We start from the raw sequence: 18,430 nt of genomic DNA, 5'->3' as shown, positions 1-18,430 counted from the left end.
CAATCAGTGTAATTTTCCAGCACCGGAGTTTCTTTTTCCCTCGGGCGACCGAGAAAAGCGCAGCACGGTGGTGCTTTCCGTACGACTGTGGTCGACAAGCTGAGTGACCCGCTTATTTGTCCTGTTCAATTCTTAGGCAATTACATCTACACAACAGATGTAAAAAGGAACGAGAAAAACGGCATTTTTCTCCTTTTGGGGGTCATTGCTCCCTACAATCACGTTTCTTTCAGCTCCGTAAGTCGCTGGATCAAGTCTGTGCTTTTAGAAGCCGGAATAGATGCGTCTTTTACAGTCCACTCAACTAGGAATGCGGCCGCATCTCAAGCGGTAGCGCAAGGCGTTCCGATTGGCTCTATTTTAGCGGCGGGTGACTGGGCGGCCGAATCAACCTTCACTCGGTTTTATAGGCGCCCTACGACCACTAATTTATCGATTTCGCAGGCTGTTTTTAGCCAAAAATTTCCATCCACCGATCTTTGAAATCACTGTAAAAGTGGAATGGAGTTTTTATATTATAATTTGTAAATTGCTTGAGGGATCGCTTTAGCGATCCCGCTGAGCAATCTCCCAGCCCACCCACCCAGATCTGTTTAAAAGTTTTTTTTATATTTCCATTTTGTATGTAAAACTCAAAACAGGAGCAGACAAGGGTGCAGGACGAGGCGGTCAAGGCGGTCAAGGCCAATCAAGGATTGTCAAGGAAACGGCGAAATAGAGTTTGGTGTCCATCAGAAGTTTTGGTTTGGAGTCCAACAGAAGTGTTGCAGTTTCAGTTCATTCGCCCAGAAATGTTTGTCAGTTTTTTGTTTTGTCTTGACTTCCAAAAACCTCTTGTTTTGTTTTGTTTTGTCCGCACTCAGAAGCTAACAGGTCTGAGGGTGTTGGGCGCGCTAGGCGCGAAAAAGACTTAGAAAAGCTAAATAAATAATGTGTCAACACTGTAAAAGTCTCACTCCGTTTTTTATTCTTAGAATTACAATTGCTCGAGGGATCGCTTTTTTTAACGAGACCTCGACGGAAAGCTTTGTAGTTTAAAAGATAAACGTCTCTAGTTAACCGGTCTCTAGCAGCTTATGGTTGCAAACTTGCAATTTGTTGTCCTTGGAATTTTCTTGGAATGCTAGTATAAGCCCGCGAGTAAAGGCCAAAACGCTTCTAGTCAATAAAAACGTAAAGATTTCTCTCGCTTGAGGGAAACTAATTCACAAAAGTTATGAAAAAATCTTACAATTAAACTTATTTGAAATTTTATTATTTCTTAAACCGATTTAACGCATTCTATTTGCAATCAATCATAAATATTCATTAATCTGATAAATAGTAGGCGCTCTCTTCTAACGCCACCGCTGCATTTGATTTTTTCCTTCATATGAGTAGACAACTACCACGAAAGAATTTGTGTGCTTCCCTTCGAAGTTCGATCAGTCTAAACTCTGTAACGGTTCCTTAACCGTGCACATAGCAATAGCCGAGACACTCTCCTTATTAGGCGGTAGCTGGCAAGTTACACACAAGATGCACGTGAACGATCCATATCTGGATCGTCTGGAAACTGACCTACAGTCTGTGCCCACAAGGCACAGCCACGTCAGCATCCTCACTAGTATTTAAGTGGAGTCTACCTGAGACTCCGCAGGACTGTGTGCATAACTGTTACTGTATGTAACATGTACATCTGTGTTTCATAACAAATACAGATTGTCTCCCATACTTTGAGTTCGTGCATTTACTCATTGTAAATAACTGTTACATTTGGTGAACGTGCCTGCGTGAAGCTGACATCTTCAACATCTTTCAGCCCGAACCTTCCATCATCTTTTGATACAGCTCTAATCACAGACCAACCGGTCAGGCTCTTGGCTCGACGTCGCGGACGCCTTCCTGCGTCTTCAGTCCCCGCGATCACAAAACGTGAGTTATGAACAATCTACCTGTCGTAACGCCACATATTTCTGATGCACTAGCCTTGACGTATACCACTCCACTTAGCATCGAACCATCACCATAATCCAACAATTCGGTTTCCGTGTGTAGAAAAAGAGTCGATTTCTTGAGTTATGGACAGGTTAGAATAAGAAAAGAAAAAATCCATCCGTTCCTTAAATGGCAACTTCTATTTTCCATGGCATCACAAAGTCAAACTTGCGGACATTTTGCAGGCGCCTCGACGCTTATATGATTATTATTTACACGTCCGCTAAAACGCCACAGAATTTGACTCGTTTCTCTCTCTCTCTCTCTCTTTCTTTCTCCCCTTCTCATTTCATTTTCTTATCCGGCGTGCAACATATTATCGGCTCATTTCCCTTCCTCCTTCCTTCCCCCTTCAACACAACCACCAGGACCACCAGAACCGCCGCCGCCACTTTTGTGTTTGTTCTTGTTTTTGTTGTTTTGTTTTTCAAATCAAAAATGGGGGATGATGATGATGACGGTTGGAAGTGGACGCAGGAAAGTTCTCTCAAGTTGCAACACAGATGAAGGAGATGTTGCCTTAGCCTCGGTGGCATATTGAGACATCACACAAAACGATTGCACAAGTCAAACCAAAATAAACCGAAAACACTCGAATTGATGGCAAAGTCCCCGGGCGTCGGAAGAAGATGAACAACGAACGTTTTTTCAGAAGAACGACGGAAAAGAAGAACCTACAATGGCGGATGGACCGATTGTATTGTCTGTCGAGTCTATTCATTCCGCCGGATAATAGAAGAGACAGACTCGCCGGAGAGAGGGGGTGGGGAATCGATCGAGCGCGCATGCAAGGAGGAAGAGGCGGGAACTCGGGAAAAAAAAATTCGTGAGCGTGTGGATGATGAGACGATGTGAGATGAGAAGAGATGAGATGATGTGGAACTATACACCCAGCCGAGCCGAAAGCCCCAACGAAGAAAATCACGTCGCAAAAATTATTGAGCGGGCCAGCTCTCTTCATCTCAAGGCCTCGCTAATCTTTGAATGAACATTAGTCAAGGTCCATCGGACCTGCAGCCCAAACAACTTCCGTGACTGATAAAAATAGTTTTCATTATTTGAAAAAAATCATTCGACTCTAGGTTTAAATTAAAAAATGTTAGCTAAATCAACTTGCGATTTAATTAAAGGATCTTTAAAGTAAATTGTCAACGCGAAAATGTTTACACGATCTTATTTTGAATTTACATCAACGCAATGAAACAAATATGGGGATACTCCCCTTCACTCTGCGCTGTTTAACAAATCGAAAACTGCAACGGAACAGCTACTGAAAGACTACTGTAGACGGCAGAGAAATGGAAGATGTCGATGTCAACATCAAAAGGTTCAAAAGTGACGCAGCTCTTCATGAGGCCGTTCAATGGTCGGATATTCCACTCGATTTGTTCAAGGGAATTCTTGAAAAAACAACAGATGTCAACGCTCCAAACGATGACGGAAAAACACCATTAAAGTTAGCTGATGGATGCAAGTTGAATAAAGAAGCGTTTAAATTGCTTCGGCATTGCGCTGATTCTACTGTGTAACAAAGAATCAGAATACACAGAGATATCGAACTGAAAAAATGCTCCGTCATTTAATTTGAATACTTGCATTTTTTTAGAGACTTGTGAAAATTGACTGGTATAACCTTGACAAGACGAAGAGAGTGATACATTTCGAGCAAAGTTAGTAGAGTAGTGAATTAATGCTGGCTGCCATTACAAGTAGAAAGTTATCAAATCAAACAAAATTTAATAAGTCAATAAGCTGCGCCAGATCATCCAATGCGTGATGGCAAAGAACGGGAAAGTTGAGAAATGATTCGTTAATTACATTACATTAATTTCCACCCGTGATTTTTAACAGATTTAATATCCCGATTCAAGGGATTCACGCCCATCAAACTGGATAACAAAATCAACGAAGTGGCATTCCCGAGAGCGATGCAGACGGCTAAGAGTGTGTGCTGTACACTACAACAAACACAAAAACAATTAATTTAATTTTCTAACATTTGACAGCACTCATGAAATAATAGCCCACCTAATACTTCTAATACTTCTAATACTTATTAATCATATCATCGAATATATCCATCACCATCACCCCCAACCTTATTCCCCTTATTACCCATCGAATCAGCATTTGCTGCTATCGAACCTATTTCCATCGATCCTCCAGCCTACAAAAATCTTCAAATACTACCATTTCTTCAAAGTCCTTTTGATAACCCACCATCTGCCCCAGCAGTTCGTTCTCGAACGATACAACCCCCCTCACCTAACCAACCTGGCCTTTATCCACCCCTACCACCAATTAAACGAGCAAGAAGTGCTGATAGTCCTCCGACTTCAACTTCCCCAACTTCCATCCAGACCCTTACTCATTATCACTCCGAAGAAACCTTGCCAAACGAAAAGCGAAATAGACTCGTAGACGACCTAATCTTATATAAATACGCCGTTGAAAATTGCCAATCGTCCATTAAAGCCGTTCAACTCCAAATTTCCCAAAGTACCGATAAGAAACAAACATCTATATTAGTTCAACAATTCAACACAAAAAAAACGAACACAAAACGCTTAAAAAACAACTTAAAAAGGCAGAAAAACAAATTGCCCAACTCGAATCTGACACAACCCGTTTGCAGCTTTCAAGCGAGGCCACAGCCCGATCAGCAAACTTTCACACCAACGAACTAGCAGAACAACTATAGATTACCTTTAAGGAAAAAGCTATCCTTGCCAGCAACCTTCAACTCTCGTTAGCAACAAACGCAGACAACACCGCTAGACTACAAGACGCTCTTACAACTTTTAATATTAAAGAACTATCCTTTCAATCCGAATCCGCAGCCTTGCAACAACCTTGCAACAACAAACAAATTTCAAGTCTTCAGAACCAAATTAAAATCAGTACAGCCTTATACAAAACCCAACTTGACAATATCACTGTAGAAAATCAAACCATCAAACGTGAACTAGCCGAAAAAGAATTCTTATTAGCAGAATCACAAAAAACTTTATCTTCCGATAAAGCAAATCTTGCAGACGCCAATAAAGAATTAACAGATATCAATCTCCACTACAAAAAATCACTTGAAGCTAATTCAATTTTGTTCAACGAAAACACAACTTTAAAAGCAGACATCCAATCACACACCACTGAACTTTTTAACGTAAACCAGAAATACACCCTACTTTTTGCCCAATACAAACTTGCGCAGAAACAGCTGACTTCAGTTGTGCCAGCTTTTACCCACCCAAAAGTTGATCACCTTGAACACACAAACACTCAACTCAGAAAAACCTTGGAACGAGTTAACGAGGAAAACAAAATCTACAAGACTACAGTCAGAAATTTAAAAGGACAGATTGCAGGCACCAACCAAATGGAATCTGTACTCAACCATTAAAAAGAAGAATATTTGTCTGTACGAAATACAAACGCAGCCTTAACTTCACAAGTTGCAACCCTTAAAGACTCATTGTTAGTTTCCCAACTTGCTAACGATCAAGCCATAAAGATATTGAACGAACGTAGCCAATAAGACCCAATAGAACTGGACTCACCATCTACCGACTCTGACCAGCCTATGGTTAGCACTTCACCACAACCACAGATATCTGAATTCTTCCTACAACCAAACCCAGCCGTTATCACTCCCCCAGTCATGGCGGACGCTCTACAGGACCTCATCACGGCCTGAAACCGACGCGAAGACACACAGGCCATGTTGAGGTTTGTGTTGAACTCATTCAGCACTAGATGTCAGTGTTGTTATTTACTGAGAAATACATTGAAGACAACGTCGGAGTGATGACGCTTGGCTGTCGACGTTGATGGGTGGATGCAGAGAAGTTGGAAGATACTGTTTCCTCACTGTGTGGTTTTTCTGACAAAGAACAAGTGTGTTGTAATACTGTGTGAAATTTAATTCCTCTGTTTGGTAAGTCTCATTGAACTTGTCTCCTACGTTAATCAGGAGACAAAATACACACTCTACTTGAGTATCAAACTGACAAAACTCTTCTCTGATATTTGTGTCTTAACAGGCCATCTCCTCCTTCAGCGGCAACGCCACTGAGCAATACATTTCATCATGGCTCTCCGAAGCCGAAGCAATCACTACCATCCACAATTGGAATGACGACATTAAAAAACAGAATTTCGCCTAAAGACTCAAAGGCCCCGCCCTTAAATGGCATTCCCAGCGCACCCGCGCTCACTCGAACGAAGCCTATGCAGCTTGGAAGCAAGCACTCAAGGACCATTTCAAACATCCAGCTGACAGAGACAAGCAAATTCAAAAGCTTGAGAAACTAACACAGAAACCCAACCAGCCTGTTAGAATGTTTATCGACAAGACAAACCGCACATACAACGCTATCTACGACGACACGGGTAACAAAAATTTATCAATCAAGAACGATCTACTTGTCAAGATTCTCTTACGAGGAATCCTGAAACCAATAAAAAATCTTATGGTTTTAAACCAAATGCTACCAGAAGTCACCACTTGGGATGACGCGCAAAGAGCGGCATTACGATGTGAAACTACTCTGTACAAAACGCAGACAAGCAATGGAGTACTAGAACTACCCACCTTCACCAGTTCCAATATTGATACCCTAGCAGCCACGGCTCTACAACAACAACAAAAACAAATAGAGGAATTACAAACCAAACTAAGTAAAACAAATTTTATAGGAGAGTCGCCAGAAACTAAAGAAGACACCATCTTCTACTTGGGACCCAATCAACGCGGAAGACCACCACAACGTTACCAGCCCAACACTGCCGTTCGTTGGTCCGACAACACCAACAACTACCCAAACTCCGAGCAACGATACCGCTCCTAAAGCAGAGACCAACAATATCCAAACTCTTCCAACAACGGATATTACCAACCACAGACACAGGCGCCACAACAACCATACAATCAACGCCCCAAAAGCCCTGCCAATAGACCAAATACACCAGGCGCATCTTCGCGTTCCAACAGCTGGAACGACGACCCTCAAAATATTCAATACCATCGCTGTGAAAATTTTGGACACGTCGCTAAAGAATGTCGGACAAAAGACCCCAAACGACTGCGTCGACCCGCGAAATAAATTACAAACACAAATCTTATAGTCTTTAACGTGTCCCAGTAGTATTCCATAACATTAGTAAATTTGCATTAATCGATACCGGAGCTTCTGCCAGCTTTATTTCCGATGAGTACCAAGCTACCATCCCGACAAATAAATCAATCATGAAATCTTCAACACCAGGGATCGAGTCTTCAGAAGCGCAAGTGGAGAAACCATGCAAATCTCAAGCATGTACAATTTAAAAGTGAAACTCTCACCTGATTGTACAGTAAATCAAGTCTTCTATGTATTACCTAAACTAGAGGAGGAGTGTATTCTCGGAATATAATTTTTACACAACAACGAAATCTCCTTGGATGTTTTCAACAAAGAAATGAGAATCGGTAATCATCAGGATGGAAAGACAATCAAGCTTAACCGGATCACTAAAATATCATTTGGGCCATTCCATGGTATTTCAATTTTTTTTGTCGCGGTACCTCGCCGATTTTTTAAAAAAAAATACAGTGTGTTGCCTGTAATGATTATATTACAGTGTAAAAATTTCAGATTTTTTGGATCAGTGGTTGGGCGGGAATTCTCGTTCCAATTTTCAGTTTTTTTGCGGGAGCGTAGTGCGGAATTTGCACTAAAACGCTAATAAAACGGCAGAGGATTAAGCGATTGAGATCGGACAAAAACCAAAAAAAGACAAAAAAAGAATGCTATTTTTTGGTTTTTGTCCGAGTTTAATTAGTCATTTTCAAGATTACGCAATCTTCATTTAAAAAAAAACTTTGATGGCAAATATCTCCGTTCTCGAACGGCGGAGCGGGACGCGACTTGCGACATTCGATAGACCGTCTTTATTTTTATTTATACTGTAATAATTTTTGTCCTTCCGGTCTTAACATTCTAGTTATGAATTTTTAAAATTTAAGCAAAATCCCTATCCTTTAACACAGGCGGCAGCGCCCCTCAGAATCGCCGAAAAAGGGGAGCCGCGCGCGAACCGCCTCATCGTTAATAGCTCCCATGGGTCTTCTCGACCTTGAATCTAGCTTGCTATGTATGACCAGAACTTCTCGAAAAAAAAGGTTCTCTCTCACTTAACTTAACAACTTAACACAAAAAAAAATAAGATTTATTTATTCTCCATTCGCCATATGGCGAGTATATTTTTCATTTATCTTTGTAAATTCATCTTGGTTCACTTTTAACATACGGGATCTTTTACTAGTACTGTGAAGGGACATAACTTTACACAACACATCAGAAACTGCAACACGAGAATCGACATTTTTAAATTTGTAACCTTAAAGAAACCCAGATTCTCCGTCTGGGGCTAGAAACTTGACAAGATATTCCTCATTTTCTGGGTTAGTTGAAATAATTTGAGCAAAGTGCCATAAACCATCATCTTGAGATACACATGCAATGAAATCTTGGACTAGACATGAAGTGAAATCAAATGGGTTGCGTGGTTCAGGGAGTACATTAAAGACTTGAAAATCGGTATCACAAGATAAAGCGGAAACTTTGAGTTGATAAGCGTTAAGGGGCACGTAACAGTGAAAAGATCTCGTACCTTTTATTGGCAATGCATCTGCCATTCTCCGTTCAATCTCAACAGAATTAAGTTCAACTTGTTGTTTTTCAACATAAAACATCATTATGTCTACATGACCTTTTGCCCATTCAAAAAGCTGAATTGGGGTAGTTATTTGATCAGATAAAGGTCTTTGCAGACTAGCTAAGCGAGCAAGCCGTTTAATAGTGCCGACAACCCCGTCGCAAGCGCTCTTGCCGTGGCAAGACGCAAAAAAGTGCCACTCAGCTTTAAGACCGAAAGACTGTTCGTGTGCGCACAGATTAGCAAAGTTTTTCTTATTCTTATATTGCGCCGACGAACCGTCAGCGAAATATTTGACATTTTTAATGAAAGGATAGACGGACTTAATGTGGTTCAGGACGGGCTTGAGATACGCATTTACAGCTCCAGAATCATGTGTTAAGTGATCGCTGATGACGCACATACTAGCTGAACAAAGTTCACCTTCCTCATTTTTTAGATAAGCTAGAAATGGCAAAACGGTCGCTTGTTGGTTCATCCAGTAATATCCTTGAACACAATCTTGAATGACGAATGAAAAATTTTCGGAGAAGTCACTTATCAACACGCAACTCTCTTGGGTAATTTCTTCTTTGCACTTGACGAAAAATGCGCTTTGAGCACGAGCGATATAATGATGTTTAGTCAAGTTGGAGATGAGGATTACCAGAGATTCCAGGAAATCATCTTTGTCTTCAGTGATAGATTCCAGCTTACTCCCGTCGGTCTGCGTCCATTTCTTGTAATTTATTTCATCGGGCTCTTCTTCCGTCAGCTGATCTAAAAACGCTTTGAGGTTTTCCGTACCAGGACATGCTGCGCATCGATCCATCATACATTCCTGCACAAAAATTCTTATTAAAACATATTTAAAATAATTTCAGTGAATATTGCAGTACCTGGTTGTGGACAGAACAGACGATTTTATCCATAAAAAGATTCTTTTCATTCACTACGTCGATTGCGCTGAGCATCAGCTTTACGTTTTGATGATAAACACAGACACACACTGAATGTGTTCCGCCAGCGCCGACAGTTACGACATGGTACGGGCGTAGAGACGCAAATATAGAAAATCCAAGTGGTTTTCTTGATCCAGTAGTTAAGTTCATTTTCTTCTTATATTCAATATGCAAGTCTGCTATATTGCAAAGAAGTAGCCGCTTTTGCATCTTTATTCTTTGTCCGTCGGGAAGTTTCACACTTTTCACGTTCCGCATTCCCGGTAATTGACGGCTGTATTCGTCCGACACGTAGAAGTCAATGATTGTCTGTTTATCACCTGTTAAAAAATATTTGTTATAAGGTTATGCGGGAAGGATGTATAAAGAAAATAAAAGCATTACTGTCGCTGATGCAAGACCGACGTTTTTTCCTTTGATCAGGTAGCGATAATATCCCTTTGCTGTTCTTTATAGCTGACGCTTTAATAACCGTATATTCCGTAACTCCAAAGAATGATGCCGATTGGCTTATTGTCCAACTGCTCGGTGCCAAGGTCAATAGTTGCAAAATTTCGCTCCGCTTTTTACAAACTTTAATCTGTAGATACATAGGTTGTGTTTAGAAAAATTAATATGATTGAATTAAGCAAATATACCTTTTCTCTGATTGATGTCAATAAATTTTCGAAGTCGCTTGCAAGAAAAATTTCCGGATCCGGGGTTTCAGGCAACATTTTCCTCCTCACTTTGTTTAGCACCTTTTCACATATTTGCAAACGCCTTTTCCGGTTGCACTTTGAAAGATCGGATACTGGAGTTATAACTGATGCTTCCGAAAGAACGGACACTAAGTGACGTGACGGTGTGTTGCCGATTGTTGTTGGACTTTCGAATAGCTCTTCATCTGCATCATTATTTTCATGCGATAACTGTGGCCGAATTTTTTCTGGTGTTAAATAACCAAGTTCAATAACTTCATTTAGTAGTTTGTTGCAACGCGGACAAATTTTCTCGCCTGGAATGAGCCGCATCACTGAATTTGTTGCACAGATTATTTTATCACTTGACTCCAGTGAGATTGTCTTATCACCTTTCACACTTTTATTTCCGTGTTTGGAATATGGATCACAGCATAGACTTTTCTTCCAAATCCTATCATAGTAAGTTAAGAACACAAACAAATGATGACGGCAAATGAAAGAAATGTTTTCTGATTTAACGCGTAATTTTATCACTCGCCGCTCATCTAATGTTAAATCACAGAGCGGGATACTTTCAGCAATCGACGAATAATGCTTTAAATTGCATGGGCTCTCAACTATTTTCCCCACACAACAACTTTCCTCCATTTTTCAAAAACTAAACTGACACAGCACTACAGCATGACCTAACTACACCTCAGTTCACCAAAAACTGCCGTTTTTAAAAAAAAAAGAGTTACGCTGAAAGAGAACCTTCTTTTTTTCGCAAAGTTCTGGTCATACATAACAAGCTAGATACAAGGTCGAGAAGACCAATGGGAGCTGTTAACGATGAGGCGGTTCGCGCGCGGCTCCCCTTTTTCGGCGATTCTGAGGGGCGCTGCCGCCTGTGTTAAAGGATAGGGATTTTGCTAAAATTTTAAAAATTCATAACTAGAATGTTAAGACCGGAAGGACAAAAATGATAACAGTATAAATAAAAATAAAGACGGTCTATCGAATGTCGCAAGTCGCGTCCCGCTCCGCCGTTCGAGAACAGAGATATTTGCCATCAAAGTTTTTTTTTTAAATGAAGATTGCGTAATCTTGAAAATGACTAATTAAACTCGGACAAAAACCAAAAAATAGCATTTTTTTTTTCTCTTTTTTTGGTTTTTGTCCGATCTCAATCGCTCAATCCTCTGCCGTTTTATTAGCGTTTTAGTGCAAATTCCGCACTACGCTCCCGCAAAAAAACTGAAAATTGGAACGAGAATTCCCGCCCAACCACTGATCCAAAAAATCTGAAATTTTTACACTGTAATATAATCATTACAGGCAACACACTGTATTTTTTTTTTTTAAATCGGCGAGGTACCGCGACAAAAAAAATTGAAATACCATGGAATGGCCCATTTCCACTTTATCGTATCGTAGATTAACCTAGATTTTGAAATAGGTCACCTTAAAGAGGAACCACTGTATGTTAAATTTTTAAACCTGTTGATATCATTCACTTCATTGTTTGCCAGTACATTACTGGATATTAGAAAAACAACAGCTATCAAGCACCATATTGTGACAAATGGAGCTACAATCGTTCTTCCTTCGTATAAAACTCCGTTCGCCCATAGACCACTCCTTAAGAAGAAAATTTTCGAAATGGAAGCCGGTAAAATCATCGAACGCAGTACCAGCGCGTTCCGTTCCCCTCTACTAATCGTTGGTAAGAAATCCGGGGAAATGAGAGTCTGCCACGATTTCCGGGAACTCAACAAAATCACGACCAAAATAAGATATCCATTGCCAATAGTCGAAAGCATTTTACACCTTTTACACGGAGAAAAATACTTTACAACACTGGACCTGTTTAGCGGATTTTGGCAAATCGAAATTGCAGAAGAAGATCGACACAAAACCGCATTCTCGTGTGAATTTGGACACTTTCATTACATTCGAATGCCATTCGGACTCTGTAATGCTCCAAGCACATTCTAGAAAGCAATGGAAACGATTTTGGAACCTATTCTTAACACCTTTGTAATGGTATACATCGATGATAAACTTAGCGGACCATATCTCACACCTCGAACAAGTTTTTACACTTCTAAACGAGGCAGGTATGAAAATTAAGATTCAAAAATTTCGTTTCGCAAGGGATACAGTCGAATATTTAGGACACATCATCTCCCACGAAGGCATAAAAGCTGACCCAAAAAAGTTACAAGCAGTGAAAGAATTTCCAATACCCCAAAACCTGGACATTTTAAGATCTTTTCTGGGATTTGCTAATTACTACAGAAAATTTGTGGATCAATTTGCCGAAAAAGCCCACACACTCACCGAACTTACCAAAAGTAAAGTGTCGTGGAAATGGGGAACTAAGGAGCAGACGTGCTTCGAACGCATCAAAGAAATATTGTGCTCCTCTCCTGTCCTCGCGTATCCTGACTTCACCAAGCCTTTTATCATTCACACGGATGGGTCCCGGACATTCAGGCCAGTGACATTCAGATTCACACATCCAAAAGAAGAGACGAAGGAAGAAACTAAGAGGGGACCAAGGGTGGCGCGGGGTTCTCTTTCCTCGGGCAGAGCTATAGAATACTGGTAGCGCCACTGCCATGTTAACTCTTCCTCTCAGAAATTTTCTCTGGGGCTGGAGCCAACTTTAGCAATCGATAGTGAAAATCGGAGCTAAGATATCGATCTCGACCCTTACCACTCCTCCACTTTTCCCTCCATTCCTATACCATGCCTATACCCTATTTCCCCACACACCCGCCGTGGCGCTTATAGCTACGGGACAGGGCAGGCAAGCAAGCAGGCTTCACTCCCAGAGAAAAAAGGAATGGAAGGGCTCGCCATATGAGTGGTGCTACCAGTATTCTATAGCTCTGGGCAGGGGTATGAAGAGATGATTGCCAATGACAGTGTTAAATTTCCCATAATTCGACGAGAAACTACTTTTTTACTAGCGATTTTGTATGGAGGTTGTAGTAAAAGTGCGCCATCTAGGAGTGGTCTGGAGATTTAGTTAAGTTTTCAGTTGCTTTTTTAGCCTCTCCTGAACGTTACAATCACTAAAACTTAATAATTTCTTGAAAATTATTCACAATTAACACTAAAAAGTTCCAAAATGTGAAAAATTTTAACAACTGCAGAAAAAATGAAAATTTGTTCATGCATTTTGAAGGGAAATAGCATGTAGTCCACTTACACACCCGTTTGGTGGCGCGATTCCGTTACAACATTTTAGTAAAATAAGCTTATGGGAAATTTAACACGAAGAGTGGAAACCATATCTCCATACCCCTAGAACCAGTGGCCTATGCAGATTTGACAAAATTTTTGATAATTAAAAGGGAATTCAGAAAAAGGTAAATGTATGAAAAAATCCCATGTTCAATTTATTTCAGTATAAACTGGAATTAAACTACAGACTGTAACCGAAAGGACCATAAAATTTTTTTATTATATTACATTTTATTACATTTTTAACCGAAAAAAAAAACAAAGGAAAAAAACGATTGGGAGAGAAAACAAAAGTTAGTGTGTGACATGGCAACTGTGTAAGGGCCATGTGTGTGCAATTCCTTTCTCTGGCAATGGGGTTGGAACTTCAACCCCATGAAGTTGTGTTGAAGATCCGACACACCAATTAAGTGGCGCTATGTTCCGTAACATTGCGTTTCTTCCATTATGAACGCGTCTTTAGACAAGGTTACTACAGAATAACTCCATGAGAATACTATCGTCTTCCATTCATCTTTAAAAATAATTATAAAACAATTATCAGATTCAACTTCCAAAATATATATTTAATTGCCTTTAAACAAATACAAGATCTTAAAATTTATATAAAGGTTAATTTAGACGGAAACATTCGAATTCTATGAATTTTTTAAGTATTTTGTGTTAAAAGAGTTGTTTGTGAAGATATATAATCGTTGTAAAATTAAGGATTCTGGGGCTTTTCCAGCTGAACTAAGATAAACATTTTGTCAATTATTACGTCGGCATTAATATGTAGCATGAAATGCTGTAGCTGTAACAATAGGGCGCATACTTTGTAGTGTGACTGTATGACAGCTGACATTAATGGGGTCTATCCGTGGTTAAAAAATCTGGCCGTTGTGCTATGAATTAGTAGACAAATTCCAATTTGCCTTTAAAACATGCGAAATTTGATTGAGCCATTGCATTGCCTGATTATCAGATCTAATTTGGAATCTTCTGCCATAGAGATTGGGGTAAAAAGCTAGTGCCGCGTGAGTGATTGTTAACAGTTCTTTCTCCTCTGTACTCCAATTAGCCTGTGATTTTGCTAGATGCTTTGATGTGTACGCAATTACTAGTAAGAACGCTAATTGGGACACCGGACGCTTAAACGCTGATTGGGACAAAAAACGACGATTTTTCTTTTAGTTAAATACATTAAAAATGAGAGTTTTATTTCAAAATCTGATTAATTAAATTTAAAATACAGGGGGGATACGCAATTGATCAAAAGGGCATCTTATAATATTTAGGATTAAAAGAGAAATCGTAAATTGAAATTTCAGAATTTTGCTTACGGCCGAGAAATTTGGGCTTCAAGTTGGCTGTTAGCAAAAGAAATACGGCAGAAGGAATATCTAGAGTATAAGTGAACTAATCCTTTAAATAACTATATCAAAAGATAGGGAATAAAAAGTTCTAGATTAGTGTATAAGGTATTTCCAATATTTGGTATATTTTTTGAAATATTTCATTACCAGGAAATGGAAGAAAAATGCTAATTTTGGGATAGCAGACGCGAATTGGGACAACAATTTTTTTAAAAAATTTTGTTATTCAACTATGTATATATAAAGTCTAGGCCTGGCATAGTGAAGATCCCAGTATGGGGATTTAACTGTCGTTAAGTGGGCACCTTTCGATGAAAAATTGGCTCCTCACTTGATTGCTTTACTGGCCTGGCACATTTATTTTATCCCATTCGAATCAAGACCGTAAAAGTAAACTTGTCGGGTTTTCTACCAACATAGCTCTACATGTGACTTTCCCTAGCAATTGACAAGTCATTAACGGTGTCCTCTTTTTTCTCTTATGTTTCAGATGAAATCAGTCTCTGGCAATGATGTCAGTTATCACAAGTTGGTTAGGTCCTTGGCTTCCTTCTATTATAAGTGGAATATAAAACCTATTTAACTTTTTTAACTGAACTAATGTTGATGTTTGTTTTTAGTACAGGCACAATGAAGGTTTCAGAATGGGCTTACCTTGCTGTCTTTTAAAGAAGTTGGCACCTTTTTTTGATTGGTTCCTCATCGCATGGAATCTCTGGTGAGGTACATTTACATTAGGTCTTATATTGAAATGAAGAACGATTACTAGCTGAACCAGTTGAGGTAACATTAATTTATGGTGCGTGTATGTAAAGATATTGATGTATGAATAGACAACAGGTCGGTATTATGATGTTTACTCAATTTATTCAAGAAGAAGTTATGGCACTTTTCTTAATCCAAAAATGTTTGCGTTTACATCAATGAGACAAAAAGTTGGAAATTCACACACGCACGACTGACCCCTTATTTTTCTGTCTCCGCGCACGTCTTTTGATGCCGTTGTGAAGTCTTTGTTTTACTTGTCTCTCCTTAATTTTCTTCCTCTTTTTTCTGTCTCTTGGTCGTCTTGGTAACATGTCGAAAATCGTTTCAATGTGTCCTCGACGACCTGCCCATACAGGAACCAGCAATGGAGCTTCCTAATCAGTCAGGTAAGCGGGAATTAATTAAGGTAATGAAATACAACTCGCGCTGTTACATACCATAAGAAAAGGCATGAAGTTGTGCGACACTTCAGTCATGGAGGGAGCACAGACAACATATGCAGTACTGATATTGGACTGTTGGACATGAATATGAGAAAGTTGTTGGTTGGCATTTGCTCGAACAGGAAATTGTTGAACAGGTGGGAATTGTTGAGCCCAAGTAGATGCTCCACGAGGTTGAGAAGTTGTAGTTGTAGTTAAAGTAGAAGTTGAATTTGAAGCATGGAAGTTAACAGGGTGACGATAATTAGGATCCTTAGGAAGTGCATGGTATTGCCATAACAAAGTCGTTTTCCTGGGTCCCCATCCAAAACCTTGAATTGGTGAATACTATTGGAGTAAAAAAAACATAAGATAAGAAAGTGAAATTGTCAACAAGGTGAAAATATAAATGACCAGATGGCGAGGGAAAGCCCACGAATTGTGAACAACAGCGTTGTTGAAGGTGTAGTTAAACCCAGTACGATACTGGGGATCCAGAATTTTCATGCTACGCTGTATTTCCCTGTGAGCATTGCACTCTTCAACAAAACTGATAGGTTGCATCAGTTGAATTTTGGATTGATGGTATCCACTTCCGGTCACTGATTGCGCTTTGGCAATATCTTGCATTGATATCACGGGGTCGCTGTAAAGAAAAATGAATGTAAAATAAGTTTACAAAAACAAAAATAAGCAAATACGCACTGTAGTGAAACGCCATTGATTATGTTAACACCATTGTTGAAACGATATTCGATCCCATGGCGGTAAGATCGGAGCAATTTCTTTAAAATCCTTTGTATCTCACGGTGAGCACTGCACTGCTCAGTTAAAGTTGCTGTTGCTGAAGTTAAAAAACGCAATGCATATTTGATTCGCCTTTGATGGTAACTGTTACCCCTAACAACTCTAGCCTTGACAAGATCTGAAATGGGGAAAACCATTTTCAGAAAACAGAAACTCGCACAGCATCAGTAATGTGATAGAACTCGCACTGTTACACACTATCAAAAAAGGTATTTTTTTTATTTTTTTTTTATTTTTTTTTTTTTTTTTTTTTTATTTTTTTTTATTTTTTTTATTTATTTTTTTTATTTTTTATTTTTTTATTTATTTTTTTTTATTTTTTTTTGTTGGGTAATGAAGGTAACAAAGGTATGAAGTTGTGCGACACTTCGTTGTTGATCTTGTACTCAAATCCAGTTCGGAAAGTAGGGTCAATGCATTTCATCGATCGTTGCACTTCCCTGTTCAACATGCACTCGTGTACCAATCCGGTTATGTAAGGCCAAGCCAAGTGAACGCGAATCCTGTCGGAATGGTAGCAATGTCCGACAACGGCCATTGCAGCGTTTAGCTCAACGACCGGAATCACCATTATAACCTAATAAATCATATTTTACACGTTAAAACTATTTCTAATGAAAAATGAAATTAGAAACTTACCTTTCGAAATTGGGTGTTATTTTTCCGGCAAAGGATGTCTAAGATATCAACGGATTTAAATTTGGATATAGGTAGCGTATGAGACGGCTTATGACCAAAGAGATGAGGGTTACAACTAGTTACAATTCTTTAAGATAATCTCTCCCAATCCATTAGCACAACTTTTCAAACGGTTTTCTTCCCCAACCACTTAGCGCAATTTTTTTTCCAATCACAACTCTTCAACTTTTACAATCACGTGGCACAGCAGCCACTTTACATAACTCTTCATTCTTTTCCTTCCCAATCACTTGGCACAAATTCTCTATTCCTTCCAATAACTCGGCACAATTTTTAAATAAAGTTTTTATCTCAATTACTTAGCACAAATCTCCAAAAAATATTTTTTCGCACAATTTTCCAAAACCTTTCGTCCCCGAACCCCAAACTTTTAAATAAAAATTTTACTCTCCCAGTCACTAGACATAACTCTTTTTCACATTTCTTCTCCTAATTACGTGGCACAATTCTTAAAAAATCTTTTCAATTACTTGACACAGATTCTTGAAATATTTCTTTTCCCTCCCAATCTCGTTCCACATTAAATTAATCATTCCCTTTCCCCTAACCACTTAATCCGAGTCTTTAAACAATTTTTTTCATCACTTGGCACAACTCTAAAAACAAATTCTTTCTTTTTATCTCGCAATCACTTGACACAACTCTCAAAAAAAATTTCTTTCTTTTTATCTCGCAATCACTTGGCACAAATCATCAAAGACTCTTATCCCCAACCTCCCTACACAAACTTTCTTCTGAAAATTCTTGCTTTCCCAATTACTTGATACAACTATTTAAAAAAAATTCCTTCCACCTCATACACTTGGCACAATTGGCAAATAGTTTTTTTACCACTTAACACAACTCTT

General features: G+C 39.2%; 2 protein-coding genes across 2 annotated transcripts; both read right to left on the bottom strand.

The window, feature by feature from the left end:
• Nucleotides 1–8,356: 8,356 nt before the first annotated feature.
• Nucleotides 8,357–10,675, bottom strand: LOC124194821. Its single transcript, XM_046589206.1, has 4 exons — nucleotides 10,253–10,675; nucleotides 9,999–10,194; nucleotides 9,552–9,934; nucleotides 8,357–9,493 (listed from the first exon to the last, which is right to left on the bottom strand). The coding sequence occupies exons 1-4, from the start codon at nucleotides 10,625–10,627 to the stop codon at nucleotides 8,357–8,359; spliced, it is 2,091 nt and encodes a 696-aa protein (XP_046445162.1). The 5' UTR covers nucleotides 10,628–10,675.
• A 5,091-nt stretch (nucleotides 10,676–15,766) lies between these two features.
• On the bottom strand, nucleotides 15,767–16,790 carry LOC124194820. The gene is made up of 4 exons (XM_046589205.1): nucleotides 16,491–16,790; nucleotides 16,092–16,424; nucleotides 15,850–16,028; nucleotides 15,767–15,779 (listed from the first exon to the last, which is right to left on the bottom strand). Exons 1-4 carry the CDS (start codon nucleotides 16,704–16,706, stop codon nucleotides 15,767–15,769), a joined length of 741 nt encoding a protein of 246 aa, XP_046445161.1. The 5' UTR covers nucleotides 16,707–16,790.
• Nucleotides 16,791–18,430: the final 1,640 nt, after the last annotated feature.

This window comes from Daphnia pulex, chromosome 5 (assembly GCF_021134715.1).
Source record: "Daphnia pulex isolate KAP4 chromosome 5, ASM2113471v1".
Classification (NCBI taxonomy): Eukaryota; Metazoa; Arthropoda; class Branchiopoda; order Diplostraca; family Daphniidae; genus Daphnia; species Daphnia pulex.
Note: the sequence above shows the minus strand (reverse complement) of the source record. Positions and strands in the feature narration are given on the sequence as shown.

What these genes read in the sequence shown, in the direction of transcription:
- LOC124194821 (XM_046589206.1), bottom strand. Translation starts at nt 10,627, where the DNA reads ATGCGGCTCATTCCAGGCGAGAAAATTTGTCCGCGTTGCAACAAACTA. An exon ending in TGACATCAATCAGAGAAAAG is followed by an intron (nt 10,195 to 10,252) that starts GTATATTTGCTT and finishes ATGTATCTACAG; the next exon opens with ATTAAAGTTTGTAAAAAGCG. An exon ending in TCGGTCTTGCATCAGCGACA is followed by an intron (nt 9,935 to 9,998) that starts GTAATGCTTTTA and finishes ATTTTTTAACAG; the next exon opens with GTGATAAACAGACAATCATT.
- LOC124194820 (XM_046589205.1), bottom strand. Translation starts at nt 16,706, where the DNA reads ATGCAAGATATTGCCAAAGCGCAATCAGTGACCGGAAGTGGATACCAT. An exon ending in GGGCTTTCCCTCGCCATCTG is followed by an intron (nt 16,425 to 16,490) that starts GTCATTTATATT and finishes TTACTCCAATAG; the next exon opens with TATTCACCAATTCAAGGTTT. An exon ending in ACTTCATGCCTTTTCTTATG is followed by an intron (nt 16,029 to 16,091) that starts GTATGTAACAGC and finishes CTGACTGATTAG; the next exon opens with GAAGCTCCATTGCTGGTTCC.